Source organism: Dipodomys ordii, unplaced genomic scaffold (genome assembly GCF_000151885.1).
Source record: "Dipodomys ordii isolate 6190 unplaced genomic scaffold, Dord_2.0 Scaffold29, whole genome shotgun sequence".
In the NCBI taxonomy this organism is placed as follows: Eukaryota; Metazoa; Chordata; class Mammalia; order Rodentia; family Heteromyidae; genus Dipodomys; species Dipodomys ordii.
This window is the reverse complement of record NW_012267245.1, coordinates 3406162-3428800: the sequence shown is the minus strand read 5'-3', so window position 1 is coordinate 3428800 and position 22639 is coordinate 3406162. Positions and strand designations below refer to the sequence as shown.

The following is a 22639-nucleotide window of genomic DNA, read 5'->3' as shown; positions in this document are numbered from 1 at the left end:
CGTGGTCCCGCTCCGCCCCCAGAGGCGGAGTCGCGGGTCCCGCCCCGCCCCCCCAGAGGCGGGGTCACGGTCCCGCCCGCCCCACCGGCGCCGCGGGGGTGGACACGGCCCTGGAGCCCCAGCTCGAGACGCCGCCCCCGGAGCCCCGCGCCGCACGTCCTCCGGCGTCCGGCCTGACGCCTTCGCCCTCACCCCCCGGCACCGCTCACGGTCCCGTCGGGCTACCGCCTCTTCGGAAGGAAGTTTGTCCCTCGGCGCCACCCGGCGCTCCGCGTTGTTGCTAGGCGCCGACGCCCATGCCCTCTCACCTGATTGGTTCTCGTTGCAGCGTGGGGGCGTGGTCGTCCGGAGCGCGCATGCGTGCGCCAAGGATGGAGGAGTCGGAACCCGAGCGGAAGGTGGGAACGGCGGCCGGGGCGCGCGCGGGTCCGGAGCCGGGGAGGGGGTCGCGGGCCTGAGCCGGGCCGGTGTGTGGGGAGCCGGGGAGGGGGTCGCGGGCCTGAGTCGGGAGCCGGGGAGGGGTCGCGGGCCTGACTTCGTGCGTATCCACAGCGGGCCCGCCCTGACGAGGCGACTGCCGGAGGGAGTCGCTCCGAGGATGAGGATGGGGAGGAGGAAGACTACGTGCCGTATGTGCCGCTGCGACAGCGCCGGCAGCTCCTGGTGAGGGGCGCTGGTGGGCGGGGAGCGGGGTGGGTGACCCTGGCCTTGGGGGTACACCCCGCCCTTCCCGGGATGCCCCCTCCTCTTGTCTCCGGGCTTTGCTCTGAGGGGAACTGGTGGAACCCCAGCTTCAGAAGCTGCTGCAGCGCAGACGCAAGGGAGCCGCGGAGGAGGAGCAGCAGGACAGCGGCAGCGAGCCCCGGGGGGATGAAGACGACATCCCCCTGGGCCCTCAGTCCAACGTCAGCCTCTTGGATCAGCACCAGCACCTCAAAGAGAAGGCTGAAGGTGGGTTGGGGCAGCACTGCCTGGCAGGGCCAGAAGAGCACAGCTAAGCCTGGCCACTTGTGTTGGTATCTCTTGACATCTTTGATTTCCTTCCTCAGCCCGCAAGGAGTCTGCAAAGGAGAAGCAGCTCAAGGAAGAAGAGAAGATTCTGGAGAGTGTAGCGGAAGGACGAGGTATTGTGCCAGCTCCAGGGCAAAAGGGGAGGCAGACAGAGTCCCCTCTCCTCCAACCTCAGGCAGAGGGGTCTCACCCTCTGGGAAGCAAGAGCCAGCCTTGAGCTATGTCTTGTCTCCTTAGCCTTGATGTCAGTGAAGGAGATGGCCAAGGGCATCACGTACGATGACCCCATCAAAACCAGGTACATCTCTGTAGTCTGTGCGGTTGCCCGTAGCTGGGATGATGTGTGGTGGACCCTGGTGGTGGCACCCAGAGACCTGCTATGCTCAGATAACTTTTCTTGACCACGACTGTTGACCCTCAGTTGGACTCCACCCCGTTATGTCCTGAACATGTCTGAAGAGAGGCATGAACGAGTACGGAAGAAGTATCACATTCTGGTGGAGGGAGATGGCATCCCACCACCCATCAAGAGCTTCAAGGAAATGAAGTTTCCCGCAGGTACCTAAAAACAGTGAGACAACCATGCTCTGTGTCTGTGTTTGTGCGTGCACGCATGCGTGCCAATACTGGGGGTTGAACTCAGAGCCAGGACATAATCCCTTACCTTTTCCCTCAAGGCCTGAGCACTATCACTTGAGCCACACCTCCACTTCTAGCTTTTGTGCCATTGGAGATAAAAGTCTGATGGAGCCGGGCACTGGTGGCTCACTCCTATAATCATAGCTACTCAGGAGACTGAGATCTTAGGATCGTGGTTCAAGGCCACCCTGGACAGGAAAGCCTGTGAGACTCTTACCTCCAATTAACCACCAGAAAACTAGAAGTGGCGCTGTGGCTCAAGTGGTAGAGCACTGGCCTTCAGCTGAAGAGCTCAGGGACAGCACCCAGGCCTAGAGTTCAAGCCCCATGACTGACCAAAAAGAAAAACAAAAAATTCTGATAAACATTTCTGCATGGGCTGGCAGAGCTTTGATTCTCAGACCCCAGCTTCTAAGTAGCTGGGATTACAGGCATGAGCCACCAGTGCCCAGCCAACAGCTCCACTTTCATAACCAAGCCTCTGTGTGAGTATATGCCCAACCCTACTGAGCCCAACAATGGGGATGGAGGGATTTGAGAAGGAACTTCTTTCAAGTTATTTCTCTCATGTCTCACTCTCTTCTATTGTTTCAAAGTTTTGGTGGAAAGGTGACACTGGGCTTAGGCCTGGGTGGGAATCTTGGCTCCAGGAAGCCAGTGGACATTGAACAAAGAAATCTCTCTCGCTTCCCTCTCCCTGAGCCTGAGAGCAGTGAGGAAGTGCTCACTGTACCTGCTCTGGGACCCCCAGTAAAGCCTCTTATTTTTCATAGCAATCCTTCGAGGCCTGAAGAAGAAAGGCATCCTTCACCCAACACCCATTCAGATCCAGGGCATACCCACCATGTGAGTGCACACCGTAGACCTGGGGTTCCAGAGGAGGGCAGTGGGGGATGGGGGGGAGGGGGGCCAGCAGTGTTTGGCTAGAGAAGTAGCCACTGTCTTCCACCAGGCCTGGCTGCAGTGTGCAGTGTGTCTCCTCTCTCTCTCTCTCTCTCTCTCTCTCTCTCTCTCTCTCTCTCTCTCTCTCGACAGTTCTGGGGCTTGAATTCAGGGCCTAGACACTGCCCCTGAGTGTCTTTTGCTCAAAGTTAGAGCTATACTACTTAAGCCACAGCACCACTACTGCCTTTTTCTGTGTATGTGTATACTGAAGAATCAGATCCAGGGCTTCCTGCTTGCTAGGAAAGCACTCTACCACTAAGCCACCTCCCCAGCCCATGTCCTCTCTTTTAAACAGTCTGTCTGGCCGGGACATGATTGGTATAGCTTTCACCGGGTCAGGCAAGACTCTGGTGTTTACCCTGCCTGTCATCATGTTTTGCCTGGAGCAAGAGAAGCGGTTGCCTTTCTCCAAGCGTGAGGGGCCCTACGGACTCATCATTTGCCCCTCGGTAAGATAGACACGGCGGGGAAGGGGGGGGCGGGGAGGTAGGTGAGGAGACTGTTGGGGTACGAGCCCCATCCCTGTGCCTGCAGCGGGAGCTGGCCCGGCAGACGCACGGCATCCTGGAGTATTACTGTCGCCTGCTGCAAGAGGACAGCTCCCCGCTCCTGCGCTGTGCCCTCTGCATTGGAGGCATGTCTGTCAAAGAGCAAATGGAGACCATCCGACAGTGAGTGCAGACACTCCGAGCTCTCCCCCGCCCCCCAAGCTCCCTCCGAGCCCCCCAGAACAAGGCGACCCTTTAACTACTGCACAGGCCCTGCCAGAGGCCTCTGATGGACCCATATGTAAGGGAAGGTGGTTTGGAGAGGGCCCAGGGGTATTGTGGGAATGCATGATGTGGAATGTCTGGGGGCATCTAGAAGGGAAGAGGATGGGGTGGCTTTACAGGGAAGGTATAGGTGAGCCGTGCAGTGTCCAGAAAAGCCAGACTTGTTCAGTGTGGTTAGCCCAATGACCCTGAGGCGCTGGGGACAGGCCAGATGCCAGTGGCACCCGTGTCCTTTCCACACAGAGCAATCCCCAGCAGACATCGCCAGATGCCCTGGGGTAGATGCTAGGCTCTACGCTGGGCAAGACTCTGCCTCTGTGTCGGAGGCATTCCCAAGCTCAGGGAAGGAGAAATCGGAGGACCAGGAAAGTGAGCCCAGCAAGGCCTGTGAAGGGACTGAGAGCCTGGGGTGCAGCCTCTGCAGAGGCTGAGACAGCAGACCCCCTCCAGGGAGACAAGGGGTGCCAGCCTAAGCACTGGCCAGAAGGGTGCAGCCCCTCTGAAAGAGAGGCATGCCGTACCTAGGGCAGGATGGTGGGAGTCATGAAGAGAGAGAAGAAAGAATTAGTCACCGTCACACCAGTAAACCTTGCTACTCAGAAGGCTCAGGTCTGAGGATCATGGTCTGAAGCCAACCCAGGCATGAAATCCATGGACTCTTTTTTTGGGGGGTCTGGTCGTGGGCCTGAACTCTGGGCCTGGGCGCTGTCCCTCAGCTCTTTAGCTCAAGGCTAGCGCTCTACCACTTGAGCCACAGCGCCACTTCGCCTTTTTTTCTTTTTGCTTATGTGGTGCTGGGGAATCAAACCCAGGGCCTCATGCATGCAAGGCAAGCGCTCTACCACTGAGCCACCTTCCCAGCCCAATCCATGAGACTCTTATCTCCAAAAAATGGTGGCTCAAGTAGTAGAGCAGCGCTAGCCTTGATCAAAAGCTCAAGGACAGGGACTAGACCATGAGTTCAAGTCCCAATACCAGTGAAAAAACAACAAAAAAGGTTTCTTAGAGCCGGGCACCGGTGGCTCACGCCTGTCATCCTAGCTACTCAGGAGGCTGAGATCTGAGGATACAGTCCGGGCAGGAAACTCCGTGAGACTCTTAGCTCCAGTAAACTACTCCAAAAAGCCAGAAGCAGTGCTGCGGCTCCAACCTCGGTCTTTCTCTTTGTACCCTCAGCGGTGTGCACATGATGGTGGCCACCCCTGGGCGCCTCATGGATTTGCTACAGAAGAAAATGGTCAGCCTGGACATCTGTCGCTACCTGGCCCTGGATGAGGCCGACCGCATGATTGATATGGGCTTCGAGGGGGACATCCGCACCATCTTCTCCTACTTCAAGGTGCCGGGCCTCGGCATTTCTGGGCCCTTCCCTAAGCCCATGAATATCCCATCCAAGAACAGGGATTTCCCCCCCCCCTCCACACACACACACACACACACACACACACACACACACTATCCCTCTCTCCTTCAGAATCTCAGCCTCCTCAGGCCCCCCCCCCACTTCCTCCCCCTTCCCTCTGTAGGCCCGGTGCCCAGCCCTTCACACCCTCTGCCCTTTGACCCACCATTCCCCCAGGGCCAGCGACAGACTCTACTCTTCAGTGCCACCATGCCCAAGAAGATTCAGAACTTTGCCAAGAGTGCCCTGGTAAAACCTGTCACCATTAATGTGGGGCGCGCCGGGGCCGCCAGCCTCGATGTCATCCAGGTAGGCAGATCTGTCACCTGTGAGGCCGCCCTGAGACTGATTAGAGCAAAAAAAAAATCCACCTTGTGTGGCCAGGAGGTTCCATTGAACCCCCTCTTCTCCCCCCAGCCTTTAGCCAAGGCCATTCTTAGGGTGCTCAGCCCTGGGTGGCAGAAGGCTGCTAGCTGGGTGCCGGTGGCTCACGCCTGTCAGCCTAGAGGCTGAGATCTGAGGATCATGGTTTGAAGCCAGCCTGGGCAGGAAAGTCTGTGAGACTTTTTTTTTTGGTTGGCTTGAACTCGGGGCCTGTCCCTCAGCTCTTCAGCTCAAGGCGAGCACTCCACCACTTGAGCCACAGTGCCACTTCTGGTTTTCTGATGGTTCATTGGAGATAAGAGTCTCACAGACATTCCTGCTGAGGCTGGCTTTGAACCGTGATCCTCAGATCTCAGCCTCCTGAGTAGCCAGGATGACAGGTATGAGCCACCAACACCCAAGATATTCTTATCTCCAGTTAACCAGCACAAAACAAGCCATATGTGGTGCTGTGGCTCAAGTGGTAGAGCTTTACCCCTGGGTACAGAGAGGCTCAGGGCCAGAGCCTCAGGCCCTGACTTCCAGCCCCAGGACTGGCCAAAAAAAAAAAAGGCCATTGGTCACCTGTCTCATCTTAGAGGCCCGGCCTCTTGTGGCAGGACCAGGACTGGGGTTGCCTCTCGCCGGGATCCCCTGACCTGGTTCCTTTGGCGGCAGGAGGTAGAATACGTGAAGGAAGAGGCCAAGATGGTGTACCTGCTGGAGTGCCTGCAGAAGACCCCCCCGCCGGTGCGTCAGCGGCCGGCTGGTGCCTGGGGACCCGCGTGAGGGGGAGGGTGGTAAGGGGAAGCTAGCAGCACGCCCTCTGACTGGACCAACGCCTTCCCGGGCAGGTGCTCATCTTTGCGGAGAAGAAAGCAGATGTGGATGCGATCCACGAATACCTGCTGCTCAAGGGGGTCGAGGCCGTGGCCATCCACGGGGGCAAAGGTCAGGGCAGTGCAATCCTTGGCATGGGCCCCTCTGCCATCACAGCCCCTTCCTCTCCCCCTCCCCAGCCTGCCCACCACCGCTTCCAGAACTACTACTATCAGCCTGACAGTCTCTACCTGCCCTTCCCTAGACCAGGAGGAACGGACCAAAGCCATCGAGGCCTTCCGAGAGGGCAAGAAAGACGTCCTAGTGGCCACCGATGTGGCTTCCAAGGGCCTGGATTTCCCTGCCATCCAGCACGTCATTAATTACGACATGCCTGAGGAAATCGAGAACTACGGTAAGGAGCTTGGGGTGTTGGGGTGGGGGCGACAGGGTGTGGGCAACACACAAGAAGAAGCAAGCCTGCCAGTGCCTGGGCAGTAAGCCAGACCTGTTCCCACTCCCTTTCTCTCTCCCTCTCTCTCCCTCTCCAGTGCACCGGATCGGCCGCACCGGGCGCTCCGGAAACACAGGAATCGCCACCACCTTCATCAACAAGGCATGCGGTGAGTTGGTCACCACAGCCACCAGAGCTGTCCCAAGTCCTGTGTGTGTGTGTGGCCTCCCGGGGCGGGGCCTGACCTTCCCTCCTCTCCTCCAGATGAGTCGGTGCTCATGGACCTCAAGGCCTTGCTGCTGGAAGCCAAGCAGAAGGTGCCGCCTGTGCTGCAAGTCCTGCACTGCGGGGACGAGTCCATGCTGGACATTGGAGGTGAGGGGCCGGGTGGGAAGGCAGGGATGCGTCCCCACTGGACCTTGGAGGTGAATGGCAGGCTGGAGCACCAGTCCCTGGAGGCAGGGAGGCGGGAGCAGCATGGAAGGCAGCCGTTTGTTCATGACACGGGTGGACTCCATAACGGAGGGCCCTGCGGCCTGGCTGACCCAGCTCCCGGCCTCCCGCACAGGAGAGCGTGGCTGTGCCTTCTGCGGGGGGCTGGGCCATCGCATCACCGACTGCCCCAAGCTGGAAGCCATGCAGACCAAGCAGGTCAGCAACATTGGCCGCAAGGACTACCTGGCCCACAGCTCCATGGACTTCTAGCCAAGGACACAGTCTCAGGCCTGCACTCCCCACACACACCAGCCCGCTGGACAGGAAGCCAGCCCCCTTGGCCCAGCCGGCCTGGGCATTCCCTGGACCCCCACCCCAGAATGACTATTTTTGTTTCTCCTCCCTGTCTTCTCGTTGCTATTAAAGCACAGCCCCGCCCTGCCTCTGTCTCGCCTTCTGCCCTGGTTGCCCTGTTTGGGGTTCGGCTGCAAGGTGTCCCCACCTGCTGGCACTTGGCTGCCTGTCCTGCGCCCTCTTTTCCCAGGGCTCGGGGCACATCCTCATGAGCCCTGCTAGAGGTGTGGGGGGGGGGTGACCTAAGGAGGGATCACGGGGGGGGGGGCCAAGAGGAAATGGCTACGTCTCCGTCTCTCTCTCTTCCTGCGACATTCTGAGACTTGTAGAGCCCCTTGGGAGGCCTCTTCCTGCCCCAGGCCCCTGCCACCGCCCCAGCCAAGGGGCACTCAGTTCCATTCATGGAAGAGGTGGCAGATGCCACGAGACTGCTCCCCTCCCCCAGCCCTCTGTGTGCCCAGCTCAGGCTGGGGCTGTCAGGGTCCCCAAGAGCCTAGTGGATCCCAGGTAAGTGGGAGGCTCGGCTGGGAATCCGCATGGCTATCACAAGACTGCCAGCGGGTCAAGATTTCAGCACCTGGCCAGGTACCCCGTGGCTCCCGCCTGTCACCCCAGCTGCTCAGGAGGCTGAGATCTGAGGATCCTCATTCATTTCCCCCGGGCAGGAAAGCACGTGACTTCCTCTCTTATCATCATCACCAAAAAGCCACACATGGCACTAGCCAAGAAACAAAGCACAAGCCTTGAGCACAAAAGCTCAGGGACAGTGCCCAGGCCCCTGAGTTCAAGCCCCAGGACCACCAGTACCTGGCAAGCAGGGGGGCAGAGGGGGGGGGCGCGCAGCTCGGCTCCTCACTGGCCTAACCCAGCAGTACAGCAGTTGCTCAAGCTGTGTGTGGTGCTGGGCTTGAAGCAGGTTGCTTAACTTTCTCAGCCTTGATTTCCTCATCATTGAAATAGCAAGGCGGATACAGACCACACAAAGGACATGGGGCGGGGTAAGGGGGGCGGGGGGCGCGGGTTGGGGCCCCTGGACCCCGGTGGGCACAAGGCCAGCCCCTCCTCAGGGATAGGATTTCCCAGGATCAGTACAGTGGCCCACCAATACTGGCCTCTAGCAAAACAAGGAGTTCAAAAAAAAAAAAAAAAAGCCCTCAGCAGGAAGCAAAGCTTTATTAGCACACGTGACCTCTCTGGGACGCCCACTGGGTGCCTGCCACCCACACCCGAGTGGTGGAGGCCAGGGCGGGGAGGGCATAGATCTCACACGAACAGCCGTCCGATGTGCTGATGCTCTCTGACACCTTGGAGTGGTCCGGGAAGGCTTCTCGGAGGAAGCAGCATTCCCCCTCCTCACCCACCCCACCCTGCCTGCCAGCTGAGCAATACCAAGGTAAGAGGGCTGAAGTATGGGGAAACAGGCCAAGAGACCCAAGCCAGACCGCAAGATGAGAGAGACAACTGATTCAGAGTCAGGGCTGGCATATGGCACATTCTATTTGAGATGATACTTCCACACACACAAGGCCCTGAGTTCAATCCCCCACGACCACCACTAACAAGCCCAATGGCGGAAACCCAAGGAATCAGGAGGTGGAGAGCCAGGAGATCACCGGGCCAGAGGAGGGTCTTGGTGGGGGCAGGGCGGTACAATGATGGGGGGGTAGGGGGGAGCCCAGGTCTTGTGACTCAAGACAGCCTGCCTGTGGTCAGACTCTCATGCCCAGCTGACTTGGTGCGGCCTTGGAGATCCACTGCCCTTCCGCCCATCCACTGAGACCCCGACCAGGCAGGTGTGAGCACTTGGCGCTGGCCAAGACCTCGAGGAAGAAACATGTTCTGTCCCCCATCCCCTTAGCCCAAGCCCCAGCGGTGCTCCCCTCCCCCGGCCGCTGTGGATGAAGGGAGGGGGAAGCGGCAGAAGGGGAAGTTGGAGAAGTTCCTGTCCGCCTGGCTGCCAGTCTCCTCAAGTCTTCACAACAGCTCAACCCATGGAGTCCGTGGAGACCCCCGTCAAGGATGGCGTCCTCTACCAGCAGCAGGTCAAGTTTGGCAAGGTGGGATTTCCCGGCTGCCAGGCAGCTGCCAAGGGCCAGAGGTAGGCAGAGAAAGCTGGCCTGGCATTGCCCAGCTGACTCTGCCAGGACCTAGGGAGGCAGTAAAGCGGTCTGGGTCGGAGCGGGGAGTCCAGGAACTCACGAGTGAGCAGAAGAGAGCAGGTTCTGGGCCTGGGAGGGTCGGGGTTAAAACAAAAACAAAACCTGCTTTACTCAGCCCCTGTCTTCGGGTAGAGATGGGGAAGCTGCAAATCCAGGAAGGGTCTAAGTCACCATCTCCGCTAAGAGGCACTGGGGGCTCACGCGCTGGCAATGTTTAGCTACTCAGGAGGCTGAGGCCTGGAGGATCGTGATTTGAGGACATGCAGAAAAGCCAGCCCAACCCCCTGGGGCTCCTATCTCCAATGAACCAGCAAAATGCTGGACTGGAGGCATGGCTGGTGTGATAGAGCCACAGCTTCAAACAAGCAACCAGAGAGAGATTGGCAAACTGGACAGAGCCTCTGCCTTCTGACTCATGTGGTAGGGGCACAGAGCCCATCCCTAAAGGGCCAGGGGTAAAGCTAGAGTGCCCAGAGGTAGACCAGTACCCAGAGTCAGGCAGGGCCCCTATCTCTGTCAAGGGCTTGGCGGGGGGGGGGGGGGGGGTGCGGCGGGGAATTCACCTTTGCCCACAGCTGCTACCCAAGAGGATAAACCACCTGTTTCCTTTGTTAGAAGGTATTTGCATGTTTCCTTCCTTTCCTGCAAGACACACAGCCTCCTTCCGACCCACCCTGAAAGTGTCCTTTTTTTTGGGGGGGAGGGGATCAACATAGTAGTATCAGATGGGTCACCCATGACTAGAGACATAGCCTGGCACTGGTGGCTCCTGCCTATAATCCAAGCTACTCGGGATCGAGGTTCGAAGCCAGCCTGGGCAGAAAAGTCCCTGAGATTCTTATCTAAAATACTGGAAGTGGAAGCTGGGCGCCAGTGGCTCACGAGCCTGTCATCCCAGCTACCCAGGAGACTGAGATCTGCGGATCACAGTTCAAAGCCAACCCCGGCAGGAAAGTCCATGAGACTCATCTCTCATGAACCACCAGAAAACTGGAAATGGTGCTCTGGCTCAAGTATAGAGCACTAGCTTTGAGCTGAAGAGCTGAGAGACTGTGCCCAGGCCCAAAGTTCAGACCCCATGACTGACAAAGAAAAAAAAAAAAAGTCCATGAGACTCTTATCTCCAGCAAACTACTACTAAAAAAAAGCCATAATTGGAGGTGTCGCTCAAGACCTAAGGTACCAGCCTTGAGCAGAAAAGCCAAGCAAGAGTAGGAGAGGCCCTGAGTTCAAGCCTTAATACTGGCACCAAGAAAAGGAAAAAAAAGAATATATAAATATATGCATAGACTGTGTAGAAACTTCAGAAGAAGTCTTCATGGTCCTTAGAAGACTAGGATACTGGTTATTTTTTGTTGTTGTTGGTCGTGGGGCTTGAACTCTGGCCTGGATGCTGTCCCTCAGCTCTTCAGCTCAAAGCGAGCGCTCTACCCCTTGAACCACAGCGCCACTTCTGGTTTTCTGGTGGTTCCTTGGAGATGAGTCTCACAGAGCTGGGCATTGGTGGCTCACCTCTGTAAACCTAGCTACTCAGGAGGCTGAGATCTGAGGATCGCGGTTCAAAGCCAGCCTGGGCTGCAAAGTCCATGAGACTCTGATCTCCCATAAACCACCAGAAAAACAGAAGTGGCGCTGTTGCTCAAGTGGTAGAGCACTCACTTTGAGCTGAAGAGCTGAGGGACAGCGCCCAGGCCCTGAGTTCAAGCTCCACAACCAACAAAAAAAGAATCTCACAGATTTTCCTGCCCGGGCTGGCTTTGAACCGCGATCCTCAGATCTCAGCCTCCTGAGTAGGTAGGATGACAGGTGTGAGCCACCAGGGCCCAGCTTTTCTTTTCTTTTCTTTTTTCTTTGCCAGTCCTGGGGCTTAAACTGAGGGCCTGGGCACTGTCCCTGAGCTGCTTTTGCTTCAGGCTAGCACTCTACCACTTGAGCCACAGCACCACTTCCAGCCTTTTCTGTGTCTGTGGCACTGTGGAACCCAGGGCTTCCTGTATGCTAGGTAAGCACTCTACCACTGAGCCACCTTCCCAGCCCAGATGCTAGCTTTTCTGAGATCGCAAGAAATGGCAGTGTGGTATTTGAACCCAGGGCTGACTGGTCCCAAACACATACTTTCGCTCAAGCTGCCTGGCCCAGCCCTGGTACCCTTGACATCAGGGCGAAAATGCTCAGTTGCTGAGCAGCTTGTGCTGGCCTAAGTGACAGGGACACCCTGCCACCCATGGTCTCCCTGTCCCCCCTCCCCACCTTAGAAGTCGTGGCGGAAGGTGTGGGCCCTGCTGTACGCTGGAGGCCCGTCCGGCGTGGCCCGGCTGGAGAGCTGGGACATGCGCGATGGCGGCCCGGGGCCAGCGAGTGACCGACCTGCTGCGGGGCCCGGGCGGCGCGGGGAGCGCAGGGTCATCCGCCTGGCTGACTGCGTGTCTGTGCTGCCCACGGACCACGAAAGCTGCCCCCGGGACACGGGTGCCTTCCTGCTCACCACCACAGAGCGAAGCCACCTGCTGGCCGCCCAGCATCGCCAGTCATGGATAGGGCCCATCTGCCAGCTGGCCTTCCCTGTGAGTACAGGGGCCGGGGGCCAGGTGGAGGGTGTGGGGGGGGGCGGCACGGGTGAGGGGGGCAGGGCTGGGGTGACGTCACCCCCACGCATATTCACTCACATCCTGTCACTTGCTCAACGTTGCCAACCACCTGCGAGGCTGGGAAATCGCCCAGAAAGTCATAGGACAAATCCTAGAGGGCTGTGCATGCATGCTAGACAGGAAATAAGACTCGGGGATGGGATTGGAGCGAACAGGCAGACAAGAGGCCAAAGAAGCTTCTCTGAGGAGGGGATGGTGGGCCTGAACAACAAGAAAGCAAAGAAAGAAAGGAAGGAAGAGAGGAAGGGAAGGGGAGAGGAGAGGAGGGGAGGGAGAGAGGGAGAAAGGAAAGAAGGAAGGAAGGAAGGAAGGAAAACGTCTTGACCATAAAGCAAAATAGGCCGTGGGTGGAGTGGGGAATTTTATTCTGAGTCAGAGGAGAAGCCATTGGAGTGTTTAAAGCCAGATGCTGATGGTTGTAAAAATCTCCCAGGTCTGTAATGGACCCTAGGGAACAAGTTTGGTGGTTCCTCAAAATGGTCGTCATGGACTGACCGTATGACCCAGCAACGCAACCACTTGATTTGTACCCAAGAGTATCGAAACATGTTCACGTGACACCTGCTATTCGCGTGAACTGCTATTCGCAGTTGCCAACCTATTCGTATCTACCCCCCTGATGAATGGATCACCAAAACGCAATCTCCAAACACTGGAGAGCGACTCAGCCATAAAAAAAGCAAGGCACCACAGACACATGTTGCATGGATGAACCTTGAACATGAACTTGTTGTTTTTGTTTTTGTGTTTTTTTGCCAGTCCTGGAGCTTGAACTCAGGGCCTGAGCACTGCCCCTGATTTTCATCTGCTCAAGGCTAACACTCTACCACTTGAGCCACAGCACCACTCCTGGCTTTTTCTATGTATGTGGGTGCTGAGGAATCAAACCCAGGGCTTCATGCATGCTAGGCAAGCACTCTACCACCAAGACCCACATGAATGTTCTTATCTTGTGTGATTCTACTTCTGTAAGACAAATATGTAAAGATAGAAACAGATGAGTTATGACTACAACTGTAAAAGAGGGTAAAAATGGGAAGCGAGTGCCGACAGACACAGAGTTTCCATTTGGGGTGATAATTGAGTTCTTGGAATTTGATAGTGATGATGGCCATATCACCTCCTTAATATACTAACACACACACATACACACTGAATTGTGAGTTTTACAATATTCAAATGGTAAATTGTATTTTATCCACACACACACAAATTTTGAGCCAGGTACCAGTGGCTCACATCTATAATCCTAGCTACTCAGGAGGCTGAGATCTGAGGATCATGATTCAAAGCCAGCCCAGGCAGGAAAGTCTGTGAGACTCTTTAATAAAGCACCAGAAAGCCGGAAGTGATGCTATGGCTCAAGTGGTAGCGCACTCGCCTAGGGCTGAAGAGTTGAGGGACAGCACCCAGGCCCAGAGTTCAAGCCCCACGACTGACTTAAAAAAAAAAAAAGTGACTCACAGGTGGTTTTGGGGAGATAGAGAAGGAAGCCTGGGGTGTTGCTCACTGAGGGATTCATTCAGATGAGCCACCCCTAAACCACCCACCCCTTCACTGGGGCCAGGCCTGCGGGCTGTGATGGAAGCATCTACTTGGTTGCTGTCCGTCACCGGCAGGCTCCGCCCCCCCAAAAGCCCACCCCCCCAATCGCTGCTCCATCATGCCTAGGAGGGCATCCCCAGAATCCAGCAGGTGCCAAGCAGACCTGGGACTGGCCCTGGGGTGCATGGACTGCTGGCCCTGGGCGGGAAGGGTCAGGAAGAAGAACCCGAGTACTCTTAACCGCTGACTTGAACTTGACCCGCTGACCTTGAGCCTGTTCCCTAGGGCACAGGGAACTGTTCATCCAGGCCTGCAGCGACCCAGTCTCCCCCAAAGGGCCTGGTCCCCATGGAGGACAACTCCATTTACTCTTCCTGGCAGGAAGGTGAGTCAGGGGATAATGGGGAAAGAAAGCCTGAGGGGACTCAATCTGTCACCCCCAGAACCAAGCTGTGTGGGGCTGATGGTGTGTCCTCTCTGCCTGCCTGCAGCGGGCGAGTTTCCAGTGGTTGTGCAAAGGAACAAGGCTGCTGTCCGCTGCCAACTGAAGGGGTCCTATCTCCTGGTGCTGGGCCCTGATGCCATCCGGCTGAGAGACACAGCCCGCTCCCAAGACCTCTACACCTGGCCTTACCACTTCCTGCGGAAGTTTGGCTCTGACAAGGTGAGATGCTAGCCCAACCCCCTTCACCCCCCTGCTGATGCCCTCACGCCTGTCATCCCAGCTACTCAGGAGGCTGAGATCTGAGGATCCCGGTTCAAAGCCAGTCCAGGCAGGAAGGCTCCTGAGGCTCTTAACCTCCCATGAACACCAGAATTGGTGCTGTGGCTTCAATGTGCTCACTTATGAGCTGAAGAGCTCAGGGACGGCGCCCAGGCCCTGAGTTCAAGTCCCGGGACTTTCCAGAATGAAGGACTGACCCTGGCTTGTCTGGCCTGTCCACAGGGCGTGTTCTCCTTCGAGGCTGGCCGGCGCTGTGACTCCGGTGAGGGCCTCTTTGCCTTCAGCAGCCCACGAGCCCCTGACCTGTGCGGGGCTGTGGCCGCTGCCATCGCCCACCAGCGAGAGCGGCTGCATGAGCCGCCCAGGCCCGCTCAGCCCTGCCTTCTAGCCCGGGCCATCTCCCTGCCCTCTCTTGACCCCCCTGAAGAGCTTCAGGACATACCACCGGGTAGGCCCCAGCGATCCACCTCCAAGAAAGCTCATGTGGCTGAGCCTGGACCCCAGAGCTTGCCGCTCCAGCTGGGCCCCGCCCTGGAAGATCCAGCCTCCTGCCTCTATGCCTCCGTGTGTAAGCCCAGCAGCAGGCTGCCAGCCTCAGCTGAGCACCTCTATGAGAACCTGGGCGTGCCCGAGGCCAGCCCGGCGCTGCCCACGGCGGCTCCCAAGCCTCCCGAAGGCTCTCCAGCTAGCCACAGTCCCTTGGCCAGCCCCATCTACCATAACAGTGAGGATCTAAGCTGGCCCAGCCCGGCTCAGGACAGCAGCCTGGAGGCCCAGTATCGGCGGCTTCTAGAACTGGAGCTGGATGAGGCAGGGCAGGGTGGCCGTTCTGGGGCTCAGGTGGGTTTCCGGGCCAAGCTGGTGACCCTTCTGAGCCGGGAGAAGAAGAAGGGTCCTGTCCCCTGTGATCGGCCCTGATAGCAAGGCCTGTCACGTGACAGACAACAGGGCCCTGGAGGAAACATGTCCCCAGCAGGCAGCCTGGGGGAAGGGGGGACCCTTATGTGAATACCCGGATGTACAGTGTACAGATTTGCTCATAATAAAGCCTTCCCGTTCCCTCCTGCAACTGCCTGGGGTCACTTTAGCTCCTGGCACAGAGGACCTGGGTCTGACTCCAGCCACGTGTGGCTCCGATCCACGGAAGCAGAGGGGCAGGGTGTAGGCAATCTGGTGGCCATGTTGGGTCCCTATACAGCAGGAATGTCACATAGGCAGAGAGAGGCAGGTGGTGGTCAAATGCAGGATGGAGACATGGGAAGACTGAACCTGAGGGACCAAAATTGGGGGGCAGGAGACCCAAGCTGGGGGTCACAGGGGAGGAAAGAGAAAGGTTTGAAAGGTACACATATCTGCTGGGCGCTGGTGGCTCACACCCGTCATCCCAGCTACTCAGGAGGCTGAGATCTGAGGAGCAGGGTTTGAAGCCAGCCTGGGCAAGAAAGTCCCTGAGACTCTTCTTATCTCTTAATGAACCATCCAAAAAGCCAGAGGGGATGCTGGAGCTGGGGCTCAAGTGGTACAATATGAGTCTTGAGCAAAAGGAGCTCGGGGACAGTGCCCTGGTCCAGATTTCAAGCCCCAAGAGTGGCACGCACACACACACACACACACGCACACAATGAAGAAACTGACATTTCTAAGGGCGATGACACATTTCCTGAAAACCAGTACCTGTCCTGTCTCCTCTGTCAGCCCTGCCCTGACCTCACCAACACATGCTCAGTGTGGTCAGGCCTTCGACAATCTGACCCCTTGACCTCAAAACCCAAGCCTCAATTTTATTTCACCTACACAGTTGTTGGGTTTTTGTTTTTTGGTTGGTCATGAGATTTGAACTCTGGGCCTGGGCGCTGTCCCTCAGCTCTTCAGCTCAAGGCCAGCGCTCTACCACTTGAGCCACAGTGCCACTTCTGGTTTTCTGGTGGTTCATTGGAGAGAAGAGTCACATAGACTTTCCAGCCTGAGCTGGCTTTGAACTGCAATCCTCAGTTCTCAGCCTCCTGAGTAGCTAGGATGACAGGCGTGAGCCACTGGGGCCCAGCTCCACATTATTTTTTGTAGAACCAGAATTTTGACTTCATGCTTGTTAAGTAGGTGCACTGCCATTTGAGCCTTGTCTCCTACTCCACGTTTTTTTTTTGTGCCAGTACTGGGGCTTGAATGTAGGGCCTGGGCTCTGTCCTTTAGCTTTTTCCCACTAGAGCTGCGGCTCCACCTTTGGCTTTTTGATGGTTAATTGGAGCTAAGAGTCTCATGGACTTTCCTGCCCTTCCTACCTGGGCTAGTTTTGAACCATGATCCTCAGATCTCAGCCTCCTGAGTAGCTAGGATGATAGGTATGAATCACCGACGCCTGGCTGAACCACTGTCTTTATGACAGTAATGTACCAATCTTCATTCCAAGTGCCTTCTGTCCACCGCCTCATAGTTCACTTCTGGTAGCCTGGTCTACAGTTCCTGTCCCTTACATGGGCCTACAGTGACTGCTCACTGTCCTGTAGGCCCTGCTCCATTTTGCTTCTTTCACAGTGTGACTTCAATGTGGAGTTGTGTGTGTGTGTATGTGTGTGTGTGTGTGTGTGTGTACTGGGGGCTTGAACCCTGGGCCTCACACTCTTTCTCAGGGTTTTCAATCCAGGATGGCACTCTACTACTTGGGCCACAGTTCCACTTCTGGCTTTTTGCTGGAGATAAGAGTCTCTCACAGCCTTTTCTGCTCCAGCTGGACAGAAAATCCGATCCTCAGATCTCAGATCCTCAGATCTCAGCCTCCAGAGTTGCTAGGATTACAGGTGGGAGCCAGGGTGCTCGGCTGAAATTTCCCATGTTAAGATGCCCTCCCTTGACCTCACATTCCCCTGCAGCCACCCCCCCCCCCCCCTCCATTTTCCTGTTCTGCTTGGCAGGGAAACTCCTCAAAGGGTTTATTACTCTCATTTCCTCTTTCTCACCACTCAACCTCCCCTTAACTAACTCGTCTCCCCTTTTCTCTGCTACTCCTTATTACAAGAGTATCCCAGACCCTCTCAGCTTCTTGGCAGCGGCCAGCTCCTTTTCCTTCCTTCCATCCTTCCTTCCTTCCTTCCATCCTTCCTTCCTTCCTTCCTTCCTTCCTTCCTTCCTTCCTTCCTTCCTTCCTTCCTCCCTCCCTCCCTCCCTCCCTCTACCTCCCTTTCTCCCCTCTCTCTCTCCCTTTCTTTTCTTTTTTTTTAATTTTTTTATTGTAAAGATACTATACAGAGGGTTTGAGCAAGGTTATGAGTACACTTCCTATTGAACATTGTTACCCCCTCCATTGTTTTCCCCCTACCATCCCCTCCCTCCCTCCCTACCTTCCCCGAGGTTCTTTTTTTTTTTTTATTGTGATTAAGTGATCACATAATTTCCCAAATTTCACAGTATTGTGGAATAATGATGCTCATTTAAAGTCACAAGTTCATTCTAACTTTCCTGGAGCAAATTGTCTATCACGGTCTGTAACATATATCAGTGTACACATAGACACCATACATGTGATCAGCAGCATGGGGATATTTAGTAGTGGTTCGACCAGATGAGTGGGAGTTCTTTGTTTCTTAAGTCCTGTTAATTTTGTCATATCAGCTAACATTTTGGATTTAGCATCCATTTGTCAGAGAGACCATGTACCGTTTGTCTCTTTGCTCTTGGCTTACCTCGCTCAACATGATTCCTTCTAGCTCCATCCATTTCCCTGCAAATGCCATTATTTTGTCATTTCTAATAGCTGCATAATATTCCATTGTGTATAGATACCACAATTTTTGGATCCATTCATCTGTGGTGGGGCATCAGGGTTGTTTCCATATCCTAGCTATTGTGAACAGTGCTGCAATAAACATGGAGGTGCACGTGTCTTTGTATATTGGTTCTGTTGTTCAGGGTAGATGCCTAGAAGTGGTATGACTGGGTCGTAAGGGAGGTCAATCTTTAGTTTTCTAAGGACCCTCCAGACTGCTTTCCAAAGTGTTTGTGTAAGTGTACATTCCCACCAGCAGTGTAATAGGGTTCCTCTTTCTCCACATCCCCTCCAGCATTTGTCGTTGGCTGATTTGTGGATGTGTCTCTCTTTCTTTTCTTTCTTTCTTTTGTTCTTTCTCCCTTGTGTTGGTCCCCTGGATGCTATTTTATTTTATTTTGTCGGTCGTAGGACTTGAACTCTGGGCCTGGGCGCTGTCCCTCAGTTCTTCAGCTCAAGGCGAGGGCTCTACCATTTGAGCCACAGTGCCACTTCTGGCTTTTTCTGCTTATGTGGTGCTGTGCAATCGAACCCAGGGCCTCATGCATGCAAGGCAAGCACTCTACCACTGAGCCACCTTCCCAGCCCTGGATGCAATTTTAATACATAGTAAAAAAAAATTTTTTTTTAAATGTGGCTAGGTGCCAGTGGGTCACACCTGTAATCCTAGCTACTCAGGGAAGTCCACGAGGCTCTCATCTTCAATTGACTGCCAAAAAATAAAGCCAGAAGTGGAGCTGTAGCTCAAGTGGTAGAGTGCAAGCCTTGAGCAAAAACTCAGGGCAAGCACCTAGGCCGTGAGTTCAAGCCCTATGACCTACCCCTCCCCCCCCCCAAAAAAAAAGGAAGAAAAGGAAGGAAGGAAGGGTGGGGGAGGGAAAGAAGCCGGGTATTGGTGGATCATGCTACTCAGGAGCCTGAGGTCCAAGGATCACAGTTCAAAGCCAGCCCTGGTAGGAAAGTCTGTGAGAGTCTTATCTCCAACTGACTATCAGAAAACTGGAAGAGGCGCTGTGGCTCAAAGAGGTAGAGCATTAAACTGAGCAAAAAGAGCTGAGGGACAGCACTCAGGCCCTGAGTTCAAGCTCCATGACCGACAAAGAAAAGAAAAAGAAAGAACAGGAGTAAACGAAGCCTCTTTTGTGAGGAAGGGCCTGGACGGAAATCTCCAGGACCCTAGAGTCACCCGGGAGTTTTGGGAACCCTGGCCGCCAGGGGGCACTGTGCCCAAGTCTAGGTCCTGTTCCTCCCAAGCACTGCCTGGCTGGGACCATGGGCCGCTCCACCCAGGCCTTATTAGCCTTTCATTGACCCAGGGAAGGGATCCCAGGCTCTGTCTGCTGAAGGGGACAAGGACCTGCGGCTGCCACTTCTTCTTTTGTTCACTGGCTGTTGCGTTTTGCAATTCTTCCTTCCTTCTTCTGTTCGTTTGCATGTGGCCTGTTCAGGCCCCATGGAAGAGGGACAATCCTCGGCTCTTACAGGATGGTAGAGAAACAATACAGGGCTGAGCATGGAGGATCACGCCTGTAATCCCAGCTACTTGGGAAGAGCATAATTTGAGGCCAGCCCAAGCAAAATGAGAGACCTCATCTCCACAAGTGAAAACTGGGCATGTTGGCTTGTACCTGTCATCCCAGCTCCAGAGAAAGCGGAAATAGGAAAATCATGGCACAGACTGACCTAGGTAAGAATACAAGACTATATGAATATTACTGAAAGCAGAAAGGGTTTAGAGAGATCGTTCAAGAGTCAGTGGTACCTGCTTTAGCAAATGTGAACTCCTAGTTCAAACCCAGTACTGAGGGAGAGGGGGCAAAGCAATTGTGTTTTGGGGAATGAGGGGAAACAGAGAGGGAAAAGACAAGGAGTAAATAATTTCAGCCCAGTGCTAGTGGCTCATGCCTATCATCCTAGCTACACAGAAAACTGATACCTTGAGAATCATAGATTCAAAGCCAGTCCATGAGACTCTGATCTCCAATGAACCACCAGAAAACCAGAAGTGACGCTGTGGCTCAAAGTGGTAGAGCGCTCGCCTTGAGCAAAAGAGCTCAGAGATAATGCCTAGGCCCTGAGTTCAAGTCCCACAAACAAAAATTCCCCCTCCCAAAGTAAATATTTTCAAGATACTTTGTAACTGTGTATGAAGACAGCATAAGCAATCTAAGGAATCTCAATGAAAGCGGCTAATGGGTTAGAGGCAGGGAAAGAGAAAGCAATAGAGTAGATTATTCGTGTGTGTGTGTATGTATGTGTGTGTGTGTATGTATGTGTGTGTGTGTGCGTGCGCACACGCGTGCACATACGTGCGATGTGTACCAGTACTGGGCTTGAACTCAGGGCCTGGGTGTTGTTGTTTAGCTTGTTTGCTCAAAGCTGTGTGGCTCTATCACTTGAATCAGACCTCTCCTTCTGGCTTTTTGCTGATTATTGAAGAGTCTCATGGAGCCAGGCACTGGTGGCTCACGCCTATAATCCTAGCTACTCAGGAGGCTGCGATCTGAGGATCCTGATTCAAAGCATCAGCAGTTAACACCAAAAGCTAGACATGGAGTTGGGGCTCAAGTGGTAGAATGCCAGCCTTGAGTCAAAAAGCTTAGGGACAGTGCCCAGGCCCTGCAATCAGGCCCTAGGACTGGCACCAAAACAATTAATAAGATACATTATAATGTCAGTGGGTGCTATGGAGAAAGTAATGAAGCTGGCTGGGTCCGGAACTGGTGTGAGATACAGATGGATGTAGGGATGACTGTTTTAGACAGGCAGTCAGGGAAGCCCCCTTGGAAGAGGTAGTGTCTACACCAAGAGAAGTGAAAAAGTCTGTTTCTGAGACTGTGTGCTTATGGCGAGTGGTCTACCACTTGAGCCACAGCACCACTTCCAGTTTTCTGGTGGTTTATTGGAGATAAGAATCTCCCGGACTTTTCCTGCCCAGGGTTGGCTTTGAACCGTGATCCTCAGATCTCATCTTCCTGAGTAGCTAGGATGACAGGCGTGAGCCACCAGGGCCCGGATGGGAGAAGAGCATTTTTAGCAGCGGGACCATCAAGTTCAGAGGTTCTGGGGCAGGAATATGTTGTCGTATGGGAAGAACAGCGAGGTGGCCGGAGTGAGTCAAGTGAAATGTGCAAATAGTGGGAGGTTGACCCAGTTTCTTAAATGTTGTGCCGTCTTAAGGAATTTAGTGTTATTTTAAGTGCAGTGTGAGCCCACTGGAATGCTAAAACTGAAGTGTGATTTCTGCTTTAAAAATATCACGTTGGGAACCGGGTGCTGGTGGCTCATGCCTATAACCCTAAACTACTCAGGAGGCTGAGATCTGAGGATTGAGCTTTGAAGCCAGCCTGGGAAGGGAAGTCCGTGAGACTCTTATCTCCAATAAACCACCAGAAAACCAAAAATGGCTCTGTAGCTTAAAGTGGTAGAGTGCTAGCCTGGAGTGGAAAAGCTCAGGGACAGCACTCAGGCCCTGAGTTTGAGCCCCACAACCAACAACAATAACAAGAATGTTTTGCCATCCTAACTTTGTTTTTTGTTCTAGTACTGAGGCTTAAACTCAGGGCCTTGTGCTTACTATTGACTTTTTTGTTTTGGTCAGTTGTGGGACTTGAACTCTGGGCCTGGGCGCTATCCCTGAGCTCTTCAGCTCAAGGTGAACACTCTACCACTTGAGCCACAGCGCCACTTCTGGTTTTCTGGTGGTTCATTGGAGATAAGAGTCTCACGGACTTTCCTGCCCAGGCTGGCTTTGAACCATGAACCTCAGATCTCAGCCTCCTAAGTAGCTAGGATGACAGGCGTAAGCCACCAAAGCCTGGCTTCTCGTGACTTTTTTTTGCTCAAGGATGGCACTGTACCACTTGAGTCACATGTCTACTTCCAGCTTTTTGCTGGTTAATTGGGTATCAGAATCTCGCAGACTTTCCTGCCTAGGCTGGCTTTGAAGCTCAATCCTCAGATCTCCGCCGCTTGAGCAGCTACTTTTATAGGCGCGTGCCGCCCCCAGCACCCACCAACCTTTTTTAACATTTGCTTGGTTGGTTTGGGTGCTGGGGATTGAACCCAGGGCCTCACACAAGTTAAACGGGCCCTTTCCCACTGAGCTACGTGTCTAGCCCCTGGAAAAACCATCCTGTCGCCTTTGGCTTTCCCACCCACTCCAGTTCCTGGAGCCAGAATGGCTCCTGCCACACTTGACCCTTAAAGAAGCTTGTCATTGTCCCCTTGTCCCAAGGTGGGTTTCCCAGTCTGGATACCTGCTTCCTAAAGGCTGTTTTTCTTTCCTTCCGCCAGTGGGAGGCGCCAGGGGCTGAGTGGCGCCTCCAGCGAGGCGCTGTCAGCAGGAGCCAGGCCCCGCCCAGGCCCCGCCCTTCTCAGGACGAGCGGGGTCGAGGGGGCAGGGCCTCACAACTCAAAGACCTATGGGATTTCGTGATTGGGTGCGACGGATACCTGGGCGGGGCTTCCCGTGGTCCAAGCGGCACCCGAGGGCGTGGTCGGGCTTTGTGGTGGGCGTGGCCACGAAGCCGCGCCCCCTCCGGCGGGCTCAAAGCGCACGGCGTCGGCGGGGGCGGGGTCAGAGCGCGGGCGGCGGATCTCGGCGCG

The 22639-nt window shown here is 55.0% G+C and overlaps 2 protein-coding genes across 4 annotated transcripts; both read left to right on the top strand.

Annotated features, from left to right (window-relative positions):
- Positions 1–357: 357 nt before the first annotated feature.
- Positions 358–7284, top strand: Ddx41 (DEAD (Asp-Glu-Ala-Asp) box polypeptide 41). 2 transcript variants are annotated; one of them, XM_013016069.1, is made up of 17 exons: positions 358–398; positions 553–663; positions 792–951; positions 1050–1124; positions 1249–1309; positions 1433–1569; positions 2424–2496; positions 2891–3044; positions 3130–3266; positions 4545–4707; positions 4948–5079; positions 5812–5883; positions 5988–6084; positions 6218–6367; positions 6504–6575; positions 6671–6781; positions 6975–7284. In XM_013016069.1, exons 1-17 carry the CDS (start codon positions 372–374, stop codon positions 7109–7111), a joined length of 1869 nt encoding a protein of 622 aa, XP_012871523.1. In that variant the 5' UTR covers positions 358–371; the 3' UTR covers positions 7112–7284. The 2 variants fall into 2 exon arrangements, with proteins under 2 accessions (XP_012871523.1, XP_012871524.1); XM_013016070.1 differs by lacking the exons at positions 6671–6781; positions 6975–7284 and having other exon boundaries at positions 6223–6367.
- Positions 7285–8260: 976 nt separating this feature from the next.
- On the top strand, positions 8261–15340 carry Dok3 (docking protein 3). 2 transcript variants are annotated; one of them, XM_013016071.1, is made up of 6 exons: positions 8261–8588; positions 9054–9252; positions 11610–11918; positions 13833–13932; positions 14039–14211; positions 14494–15340. In XM_013016071.1, the coding sequence occupies exons 2-6, from the start codon at positions 9094–9096 to the stop codon at positions 15187–15189; spliced, it is 1437 nt and encodes a 478-aa protein (XP_012871525.1). In that variant the 5' UTR covers positions 8261–8588; positions 9054–9093; the 3' UTR covers positions 15190–15340. The 2 variants fall into 2 exon arrangements, with proteins under 2 accessions (XP_012871525.1, XP_012871526.1); XM_013016072.1 differs by lacking the exon at positions 8261–8588 and having other exon boundaries at positions 8878–9252.
- Positions 15341–22639: the final 7299 nt, after the last annotated feature.